General features: G+C 40.2%; 2 protein-coding genes and 1 long non-coding RNA gene across 10 annotated transcripts in view; 1 reads left to right on the forward strand and 2 right to left on the reverse strand.

The window, feature by feature from the left end:
- The window catches only part of TTC33 (tetratricopeptide repeat domain 33), a 32,605-nt gene extending 32,244 nt beyond the window's left edge, over window positions 1–361 (reverse strand). For 6 of the 7 annotated variants that reach the window (XR_001515694.1, XR_001515693.1, XR_001515692.1 and 3 more), the window contains exon 1: window positions 124–247. The gene's annotated coding sequence lies outside the window, so the exon portion shown is untranslated. Of the gene's footprint in view, window positions 1–123; window positions 248–270 lie in introns of those variants that run through there. The other variant, XM_015571007.1, reaches the window with a different exon arrangement.
- Window positions 362–2,782: 2,421 nt separating this feature from the next.
- Window positions 2,783–11,433, reverse strand: part of PRKAA1 (protein kinase AMP-activated catalytic subunit alpha 1) — a 51,693-nt gene continuing 43,042 nt past the window's right edge. For both annotated transcript variants that reach the window (XM_015571009.1, XM_015571010.1), the window contains 4 exons: window positions 10,789–11,013; window positions 8,554–9,040; window positions 8,324–8,450; window positions 2,783–5,679 (listed from right to left, as the gene is read on the reverse strand). In XM_015571009.1, coding sequence (XP_015426495.1) covers window positions 5,435–5,679; window positions 8,324–8,450; window positions 8,554–9,040; window positions 10,789–11,013 — 1,084 coding nt within the window. In that variant the 3' untranslated portion in view covers window positions 2,783–5,434. The remainder of the gene's footprint in view (window positions 5,680–8,323; window positions 8,451–8,553; window positions 9,041–10,788; window positions 11,014–11,433) is intronic.
- Window positions 4,604–8,025, forward strand: LOC107184786. The gene is made up of 3 exons (XR_001515695.1): window positions 4,604–4,689; window positions 5,500–5,549; window positions 7,501–8,025. It is a non-coding gene; the product is annotated as an uncharacterized LOC107184786 (long non-coding RNA).

The following is an 11,433-nucleotide window of genomic DNA, read 5'->3' on the forward strand; positions in this document are numbered from 1 at the left end:
GCCCGACTCCCAGCCCTGCCCGCCCCTGGGCACCAGCCTCGGCGTCCCGGCTTCGCCACAGCCCGTGGAGCCTCAGCTCCCCCTTCGGAAGCTCCCTTCTCGCGCAACCACAGACCCACTCGCCTGCTTTTGCTGCTCTTCCTCCGGTTCCCAGCACCGACGAGGGAGCCAGTTACTTGAGCACCACTGCCCCGCTCCCGTGTTTACATTCCGCTTGCCCTTTGCCCACAGGAAGCGGAAATCACCAGGCCCGACCTCCGACCTGCCTACTTTTTAAAATCCAAGATACGGGGTTGGCCGACCCGCGGCGTCGGAAGCGTCCAGAGAAACCTGCAGGGAAAAAACGCTTCTCAAAGCTTTTCTCATCCGCCAATCCTTCCCCTGGACCACGAATCCCAGAAGTCATGGCGGCCTCCTCCCCCTCCTTTACCCTCTGGGATTTGTAGTCCAGCCACCTGGGCTGGGCGCGCCCTCTAGCAGCAGGCGGAAGTATCGAGTGCGCAGGCGCCAGCGGGAGGGCGTGGGAAACTGCTGCGCGGCCCAGCCGGTCAGCGGTGAAGCCAGGAGGCGTTGGGAGAGCGGTGTGGGCGCTTTATTGCAGGAAGGTATGGCCCTGCTCTGAAGGAGTGTCCGCTCTCGCTGTGGAGGCCGGCTCCACGCAGGGGCCAGAGGCGGACTCACTGAAAAAGGGCCAGGGAAGCCGGCCGGGGAGCGTCCGCTGTGGACTTCGGAAGAGACACGTTTGACAGAGGAGGGGGAATTACGGCCTAAACAAGCTGTGGTTCCCGACTTGAAAACAGGTGCGGGGTGTTCGGGCACCTGGGAACTTGAGGTTGTCGTCACTGCCGCTGTGCTGTGGGAAGGCAGGCCATTGCTGTGGACCCGGCTTCCGCGACCCCAGCGCTGTTACCGGGTGGGGAGGGACTCCCGGGTGCGGGCTCCCCTTTGCGCGGGCCTCCCCTGTGCGCAGCCCCGGCCCCGCCCACAGGCACCCTGGGCATCCCCACCCGCTGTGGCCACCAATGGAATCGCCTCCGGAGGCCCAACATCCCCGGAAAAAAGGTCGCTCTGCCACCGCGGCCCCGATGAAAGCCACCGGTGCGCGCCAGTGCTCCTGCAGGGTGAGCCTCCGGGTGCAGGACAGTAAGAAGCTGGGAAGATTCCCCGGCAAGAGGAGCAGAACACACAAGAAAATTCAACAGGGCCAAGCAGTTTGGACAGTTACAGCCAGCTGGGGAATCGCAAGACCTGATCTTCCCAGCCAAGGACACCTGAGAGCAGGTGTTCACACCTCCCCACCCGAACCAGGGGACTGGAAGTCACCCGGCCTCGGAAATGGAGAACTAAGACCCGGTTAACGCCATCTGGACCCTCTACCCCAGGGACAGGTGAAGTCAGGGAACACAGAACAAAAACCCCGTTAAAGCCAGACAGACCTAAGGTAAAAGTAAGACAGACCAAAGAATAACTCCAGTGCACACTCATTTTGATGCATCATATTTAAAACGCACCTGGAAGCCGGATGACTATTTTACTGAAACCCTCCCGAGATTTTCACCTGCAGAAAAAAAGGGGGGGGGGGCGGTGATAAAAGCCCTCGGGACAAAGGCTCAGTGAGGGCTCACTCGCTATAGAAGCACACCCCCGCCCCTCCCAGGGCATGAACTTTTAATTTCTTCCTAAAACTCTAGGGGTCCCCAGGAGACTTGCAACCAGGGGAGCAGTGGCCAGCGGAAGCTCATTCCAAGCTCACCCCCTGGTGCTGCCTCCAAAGCCCCCTTTTCCTCCGACTTCCTGGAGAGCTCACAGCAGCCCCTCTCGCTAGCTTCTTCCCTGTAACTTTCCTCCTGTTGCTGCTTCTACCCTAATTCCTTCCTGCGTCACCGTTCCCAGCTTTTTTTTTTTTTAATATATTTCACCGATCTTTTACAGAGAGGGAGAAAGAGATAGAGAGCTAGAAACATCGATCAGCTGCCTCCTACACAACTCCCACTGCGGATGTGCCCGCAACCCAGGCACACGCCCCCGACCGGAACCGAACCTGGGACCCTTCAGTCCGCAGGCCGACGCTCCATCCCCTAAGCCAAACCGGTTTCGGCACCGTTCCCAGCTTTAATCAATGTTCTCTCAAACCCTCCTGGACTTATGCTGTGACCTCTCTCTAGAGTTAAGACAAAAGTTAATGTTTGTCCAAGCACTGCAATTATGTTTAGGTACATTGTTTTTAAAAGGGAGGTGCAGATGGTCAGCTATAAAAAAAAAAAAAGTGGGTTTTTCCCCATTTCGTTTTCCCAGAGGCTATAAAAGTTAAGCACATTGTAAAACATGAAAAATGATGGGTTTTTATTACCCATTTCTAAGCCACAGCATTTTAAATTTTATACTTAAATATACGCCATTCAAAACAAAAATGAACGTGTCTCAGAATATTGCACCATGAAGACTAATGTATACTGTACTACTATTATGTTGTGTGTGGAATTTCATTCATCTGGCCAGAACTCACAATGAAAAAGAGATTTCTACTGTGGAGGTGGGCAATAGGAGTTTAAGGGGAAAAAATTTAAATAATGCATATTTTTCTTTCATTCCAAAGGTGCCAGTCAGAGCATAAATGCATAAAGTTCTACGCATAGCCACAGTCCAGCAAGCAGGTATTCAGTGTGAATGTTATCACTACAAGGTCCAAAAGGGTGGGGCAGGGGTAAGAGAGGGCAGGACTTTTTGTATAAAATCATTTAAAACTGTGAAAAAAACTATAAAAGCATCTCAAGAGAATATATAATCAAAGTAAAAGCAATGAATTTTATTTCAGTGAAATTATTTTAAATTAGATATGATATATTAAGCTCCCATATCCCCCAACGTGGTAGAAAAGTTCCTCTCGGTGAGAAATCATTTATTTTAATGGCAAAATTTTTACATATCAGTAAAATCTGTTATATTTAAAACTATGTATATAGTACATTTCTGGCAAAAAAACCTTATACATCTTTCAGTTGTCAAAACAAAGTAAAAATATGGTTGCATAAAATCACAAAAAAATATAAATTGCTGAAGATAAAAAATAATTTGCATTGACTCTTTTACATTTTCAATTAGTAAGAATTTGCAAACTACAATAAATTCGTGAAAATTCTGATGCAACCTTTACATACTCAACGAAAAGCTGTCATTTCAAATGTCCCAGCTTAAAAAAGAACTTACTGCAATAGTCTATGCATTTATCATACTATTTGTACAAGTGCAATATTTAAATATCTTCAAAATAAAACTCAGTAACTAAAAGGAATCACAATAACTTAAAAAGAAGCAAAGTTTACAAAAGTAACAACTTTTAGAAGGTCCTATTTAATTGGTTCCTCCTTTTGTTCCCCCCACCTCCCCTGCCCCATAACAGCTTACAGAGACATGATAGCAATGTCTTAGTTTTATATACAGATGTGTAACTTTAAAAATAGTCTCTGTTCTTAACATCAGGAACAATGCTGCATTTAGAGAGCCTACATAGTAAATCAGTATCTTCTAAACAGAGGGCCATGTACAATTTAAAATATGGTTTTGAACTTATACCTAAATGGAACTCCTACTATTTTATACAGCTTTCAGATTCTAAACTGAATAGAACAAGCCCTGGACAAAAAGAAGCCCAGATTTTTCTTTCGGATTCAGTGCATGTTTCTAGGGGTGCTGGAGGCAAATCAACGACAGTACTATGCAAGCTACGATGGCATCTGAGTACGTTACTGTCCAATTACACAGGTGCCCACTGTATTTGCAAAAAAACACACACACAAAACAAACCCTACATTAACAGTCTTAAATGAGGGGGCGGGGGAGAGATTTTACAATGGAAAAATGATTAACAGCAAAAAATATCCGTTTCTTAAAGTTAAAATTGTATAAGGCGAATATGAGTAATACTTTTATTTTTTATTAGCATACACATGATAGCAGTTTTATCTGAGGTGACTTTAAATCTTCATTTATACCTGTAATGTAATGCTATTGCTAAGAGCAAGAAAAAGACTATAAATCAGAAATCTTAGGAAGATTAAGCATCTTTAGGTGGTTCCCATAATACTACCTTTTTTAAAGTAATTAAAAGCAAAACAAATGTGACCATTTAGAACTATCCAATTATATCAGTATTTTACTAAAATAGTGTTATACCTAAGAGGACATTACCAAATGCAATGTGTAAACTTTAATTGGATCTGGTTTGAAATAACCAGCTATAAAAGAAATTTGGAGAACGGGGAAAATCTAAATATGCATGATTAAATTACATTAGGGAATTATTTTTGTAACAGGATTATGGTTTAAAATATTTTTCAGATAATTATTTTTAGAACATGCTTGAAGTGTTGAGGGGTAATGGGTAGGTCTACAACATCCAAATGGTTCAGGGAAGAGCATATCATATATACAAAAATATATGTATAACTATATCCATGTACACAAGTATAAAGCAAATATGGCAACATGTTAACAAGTGTTGAATCCAAGTGGTAGACACACATGTATAAATGTTTATAATGAAATCTGGAAGCAAAAGTCACATCTGAACCTTTAAATAGTTTGTAAGAGGTGTTCTTTCTGTGCAGTGAATCAATTTAAAAGATATATGATCGAACAACAAGAAGTGTTTGCATACATTCAATACTGACAGGAGGAGCAAAGGAACAGGTAAGATTGGCAAAAACAACATGATGTATTCACAGTATATGCATCTCAGCTCTTGCGACAAAAAGAGCAATTTATGTACAGAATATAGGGACAAATTGTTAAAATTAAACTCGGTGCCTAGAAATTTAAATGTTAGTTCTATATGTGTTTCTGGACTTAACCAAACTAAAGAGAAAACTTGCATGTGTCTAATCTTTGCTGTGACTCACCAAATACTATAGAATATTAAGGGGGAGGGGCGGGGGGGGGAGATGGAAGAGTCCTCCATGCTGTCCCTACTGTTAGAAGATACTTGCTGCCTAAGTTCAGGAGCCCAGAAAACAAAATCACCCATAAAGTTCTCTGGGGATTCTAGGCAAGTATTTATTGAATAAATTTATGAAGCAAATATATAACACAACATGTAATAACAAATGAAGGCCTTTATGGTAAATTAATATTCTACAAAGCCCTGTGTACACTAAATATAAAAGAGCCAAAAATCAAGTGAGCCTGAGAGACCTATAATTCATTGTGTATATTTTATGATGCTATATGCCTACTGAAACAGGGAACAAAATTACCTTAATTCATTTTTGCACATTAGGCTTTTAAACTAAATCAGGTTCCAATCCCTGTGCAAAATGCATTCCAAAAGGCTAATCCTCAGTTATAATTGTGTATAACTTGATTATAAATGGAAGCATTTGGCTATAGTTTATTATGCATGCTTATTGCTATCAGAGAAATAAGCAAAGTTTTAGGCTTATTGTGCAAGAATTTTAATTAAATTTGCACACATCTCAAAAAATTCTATTGTGTGACTTCCAGGTCTTGGAGTTAAGTCAACAGGAGAAGAGTCAAGTGAGGTCACAGATGAGGTAAGAGAAGCTTCTGCGCATTTTCCTTGAGCCTCCGCATCCGAATCACTCCTTTGGCAAGATCGATAGTTGCTAACTGACCCCGATCTCTGTGGCGTCGCAGTCCCTGATTTGGCTTCCATAATTTCATCTGGGCAAAATGCAATTCAACTTATTAGAATCCATTACACACCCCCACATTTCAATAGTATTTCACTCTCTTTTTTGAGTGCAATCATTGACCAGCTATCAAGAGCATGTTTATTTTGAATCCCTTCTCAAACAGAAGCAAAGCATCCGTATTAAATTACCTTTTTTACACATAGCATGCATTCTCCTGATGGCTCATCAAGATTGGGCACAAAATAAGTAAGTAAATAAGTAAATAAATAAAAAAAATGAAAGAAAAAAAAGATTAGGTATAGTATGTAGCTACTCATCAATCTTGCAATCCAAGAATAAGAGCCCAATAAACTAATAACTTGAGGCTTAATGAATATCATTCCTTAGCAATAGAACTTAATCCCTCCGCAATGAAATCATAGAATAAATGTACTTTTGGAAGATATCTCATCCAACTCTTTGTTTCATCAATATGAAAACAAACCCCCAAAAGTTAACTGACTTGCCACTGGTAACCAATGAACAGGGAAGTAAATCTAGAACCACGTCTCCCAACTCTCATCTCAGTGTTTTTCACTCACCCATTTTCTCTTCATATTTGATCTAAGATCTCATAAAAGAGCAAAAATGAACAAAAGCAGGAAAAAAACGAAGTTGGGAACACAATACAAAAACAATAAATGGTCAGTGCATTGGTAAACCAGGTGCAAAAGTTGAGAATTTGATCCAAAAACAGTGAGAAAAATAAAACCCACTCTGTATCTCTGACTGATTTAGTGTTAACAGATAAGCACTCTTTGGACATAAAGATAAGCAGAAAAGCTTGGACAGCATATCACAGCTCAAACCTGTGTCTTTCTGATACTATGTAGACACTATCTTTGAGTGTTTAAAGACAAAAGAATTCAGAGGTGAGTTGTCTCACCTGACTATATTCCATACAATCTTAGATGAAGAAAAATAGCAACACATCTTAATTAATTTGGCCAATAAAGAATTGCCATAAACATTTACCTAATTATAGGCTTTGTTTATGAGAGAATTTTTATATGTACAGCTATACCCTTTTATAATGATGGAGTAGAGAAAGGATATTTACCTGAATTATGAGTCAAATGTGTTCCAACGGGTTTTTTAATAGATAAGGTAAATTAGTTTTAATAGCATATACACTTGGGAAATATGAGTTAATGTAAATTTCAAACAACGTCAAGATTATTGTACATTTACTATTATAGTCTATCATAGATATACCTTGGTATTTAAGACATTTTTTTCCCGTTTAAAAATAAAACCAACAACAAAAAACAAGTATGTGCTTTCTGCAATTTTCTTCAAGTTAACTAATCTAAATATTTGAAAAGGAGATATTCTGGCAAACCATACATAATGGTAATCAGAGATGTATTTTCTAAGTAGAGATTTTCATTTTCAAACTATTAAAACAGTAAAACAATACTCAACATAATTAACGTTTCTTTAATAAAATTCAAGAAGGTACTTTAAGATCTTACAGAGCAATAGGGTCATTAATTTAATGACCAACTAAAAGACCTAATTTAAAATTTTAAATATTTCAGTGATTTGATCATCAGGTTGTCAGTGACTGTTTATAATAGCTGGTAACTAGAAATGTTCAACAGTCTAGGTATAAGGTTAATGTCATTGTTAGCTAACTATGATAGTTACCATGGACATAAAATGCTTTAGTCTCAGGAATCCTTCTACAGTGCATTTTACACAAAAGTGACCTATTATTTAAGCACACTTATTGAAAAGTAAATGATACTGGAAACATGTAACTCTCACAAAAATGACAAAAGATGCCCATCTCTGATTATACCTATAGCGTCAAGCGTGGAGAAAAGGCTGGTTCCAAGGAGAAAAATAACCAGAAATCCCTACAAAACATTTCTCAAGGGCCCTGCAAGAAACCTGACCCAGCCAATAATGCCTTGTTCTCTGGAGCTACTCATTAAATCTGTTTACAGTGCCTTGTCACTCAACTCTAAAAGCTATGAACTATTACCTAATCCTCAAGTGAAAAGTAAAAATTTTATTAAGTATCAGGTAAGAAATTATTTAATAAAACTTACAGAAAAGTCAACAATTGTTTCTAAATAAAACATTTATCTTACCAGAATGGGCCACTTCAAAAAACAGAAATGTGGCAGAAACTACTGCTTTAGGATGAGACTGCGTCTGGCTTCAAGAATTCTACAACATAATCTTAAAATGACAATATAGTCTAAGACTACAAGAATACCAAGATTTACAAATGTTGACATCACAAAAGCACAAAATCTCATATTACTTTTTTTTTCTCCATTGAGTTACGAGGAACAATTCAAGACGCATCAAAAGAATCAAAGACGCCAAAACCGGTTTGGCTCAGTGGATAGAGCGTTGGCTTGCGGACTGGAGGGTCCCAGGTTCGATTCCGGTCAAGGGCATGTGCCTTGGTTGTGGGCACATCCCCAGTGGGAGATGTGCAGGAGGCAGCTGATCGATGTTTCTCTCTCATCGATGTTTCTAACACTCTATTTCTCTCCCTTCCTCTCTGTAAAAAAATCAATAAAATATATTTAAAAAAAAAAAAAGAATCAAAGCCAAAAAGCCAAGTTAGAAAATAGGTCTCATATGCCATCTATGGTGTTTTGGGATATACTTACCATCAATACTTCGGAAATCCAATAAATACGTTCTACTATCCACTTGGTATAACTGTAGACTCATTTTGGAGTATGTACTTGTCACAGGATTCTTCCTTCGAACGCGCAAATAATATGGGTTCACAACCTGGCGTACGGTATGGACAAAAACAAAGTCACAAGCAGTTTGTCTATGAAACACTGCAGGTTTGCCAAATGTGCCAATAATCAGAATGCTCTTCCTTTCCTACCTTCCATTCGTAATCCAGCTGTTTAATTGCTCTACAAACTTCTGCCATGATGTCACTTGGCCGACTTTGACTTCTAATTCCCAAGTGCCATTTTGCTTTCCTTACCCCTTGGTGTTTGGATTTCTGTGGGTTTAACTCATCGAGGGTGTGGCGTGCCCTTGGAGTTTCAGCAACCAAGAAGGGCACTCGCTCAGGGTGGGGCCGACTCAAATGGTGGTCATCGAGAAAAGAGTCAGGTGGGCTTGTCGCCAGGTAGAAATCTTTGGCCTCATTCATTATTCTCCTGTTATCGATGATGAGGTGGTAGGCGACGGCCAGCGGGTCCTGGTGATTTCTGCTGTAGAGGCAGCTGAGAACCTCCTCTTCTGAGCATTCGAATTTCTCACAAACTTCTTTCAGGGCTTCATCATCAATCATGGTTGAACTATATGACGGATCCTCAGGAAAGAGATATTTTGGAAGGTCCTGTTTAAACCATTCATGCTCCCTGAGAAAAAGGCAGGGCCAGGAGAAGGGATTTTTAATAGAGATGAGACTGAAAGTAACAGTTTGGGGAATTTAGGATATAAATTCATATATATATATACTGTAGCATCATTTTTTTTTAAACTGAGATTTTCCTCTTCTGGCTCACATTTCATTGTATCTATCAAGGGAAATTGCCCTAACTGGTTTGGCTCAGTGGATAGAGCGTCGGCCTAAGGACTGCAAGGTCCCAGGTTCGATTCCAGTCAAGGGCATGTACCTTCGTTGCAGGCACATCCCCAGTAGGGGGTGTGCAGGAGGCAGCTGATGGATGTTTCTCTCTCATTGATGTTTCTAATTCTCTATCCCTCTCCCTTCCTCTCTGTAAAAAATCAGTAAGATATATTAAAAAAAAAAAAAGGGAAATGCTGTGGCCTCCCTCTGATTTTAAGGAGAAAGCATTGCTGTAGTAACAGGAGAAGCAATGTGTATACTTTAGATTACATTTAAATTGGAAAAAAACACATAAAATAAGAAGCATCTCCCACTTAGTTTAAAAAATAAACTTTAGAAAATGATTTGTCTTTTCCATCAGCTGGTGGAGTCACACGCTGACCTCTGTGGTCTCTTTCTGGCTGGTCTACAGCACACGGAGTAAATGGGAAGAAATCAAGCTCTAAGTTCTACACATGATCTTTCCTTCTTCGTTGCCCTGATGCACCTTGTTTACTAATCCCAGATCTGCACCTCTTTCTTTCTTCCTTGTCCCTCCATCATCAGAGAACTGTGCTGTCTAGCCATTCATTATAAGACCAAAGAGAAATTCCATAGGAGGGAGAAAAAAAAAAAGGAAACATAGCAGTAGAAGAAACATACTTTGCAGTGGATTTTAAGTCTTCATCAGAAAAGGCTTGCCCAAATTTGAGAAGTAGATTTGTCACCATCACCTTTGTCTTACTTAAACTATTAGGTTAAACTGTAAGAAACTGGCAATATTGATGGATTATGTGCCTACAAAATAGCAACTTCATATGTGATTCAATATCTACTACCTCAAAAAGTATGTCATGGATTATACTAAAATGTTTACATTCCTTGAGATGAACAAAAGGAAAAAATAATTCATGAGATCAGAACTCAAATAACTATACATAAATTAACTACTAAAAAGTTTTAATCCTAATAAGAATACTTAAATGTCAAATATGAAGCATACTGTAGAAAAATCTCATAGAAGCACTACAAACAGGACCCTATTAGGGTCCTTCTATTTTTCATTAGCTATTTTTTTTATTTAAAAAGTAATATAGCCCTGACTGGTTTGGCTCAGTGGATAGAGCATTGGCCTGCGGACTGAAGGGTCCCAGGTTCGATTCCGGTCAAGTGCATGTACCTTGGTTGCAGGCACATCCCCAGTGGGGGATGTGCAGGAGGCAGCTGATCGATGTTTCTCTCTCATTGATGTTTCTAGCTTTCTATCCCTCTCCCTTCCTCTCTGTAAAAAATCAATAAAAAATATATTTTTTAAAAAGTAATATAATGCTCACTATTACAATTTCAAAACAAAGATGCACAAGTAAACAGTGAAAATCCTCCCTCCTACCAATTTCACAGTATAGTGTGTATTTTTAAATAACACAATAAATTAATGTGTCTATACGCTATTTTTTTTAACATAAAAACAGTACATATTGTCCTGCAACTTTTCCTTTCACTTACCTTACATCATTGACACTATTAGACCTGATAATGTGCAAGTTGCTTTATTACCTGATATCTTTGATTGTGGCCCTCTTCATGGGATCCACCTGCAGCATATGTTTCAATAGGCTGATCACAGAAGGATTTAAATACTGAGGGGTATAAAAGATTCCATCACATATCTTCTTAAAAAGGGTTGGCACGTGGTCATCGTCGAATGGAAGGGTTCCACATAACAAAGCATAGAGAATAACCCCACTGCTCCATATGTCTACCTCCGGACCTGCATACAGTCTGCAACAGGAAACACCCACTGGGTTAGTAACTTAATAGTCAGTCATTTAACCAAAATGTTAAGTACGAACCAGCTGGCATGGCTCAGTGGTTGAGTGTCCACCTATGAACCAGGATATCACAGTTCAATTCCCAGTTGGGGCATATGCCCAGGTTGTGGGCTCGATCCCCAGTATGAGGCAGGCAGGAGGCAGCCTATCAGTGATTCTCTCTCATCATTGATGTTTCTATCTCTCTCCCTCTCCATTCCTCTCTGAAATCAATAAAAATATATATATTTTTTAAAAATGTTAAGTATGGATAGTTCATAAATAATTATTAGAATACTAGAGGCCCGGTGCACGAAATTTGTGCAGGGGGTGGGGGTGGGGGCGGGAAGGAAGGGGGGCCCTAAGCCCAGCCTGCACGCTCTTGTAATCC

This window comes from Myotis davidii, unplaced genomic scaffold (genome assembly GCF_000327345.1).
Source record: "Myotis davidii unplaced genomic scaffold, ASM32734v1 scaffold348, whole genome shotgun sequence".
NCBI classification, from domain to species: Eukaryota; Metazoa; Chordata; class Mammalia; order Chiroptera; family Vespertilionidae; genus Myotis; species Myotis davidii.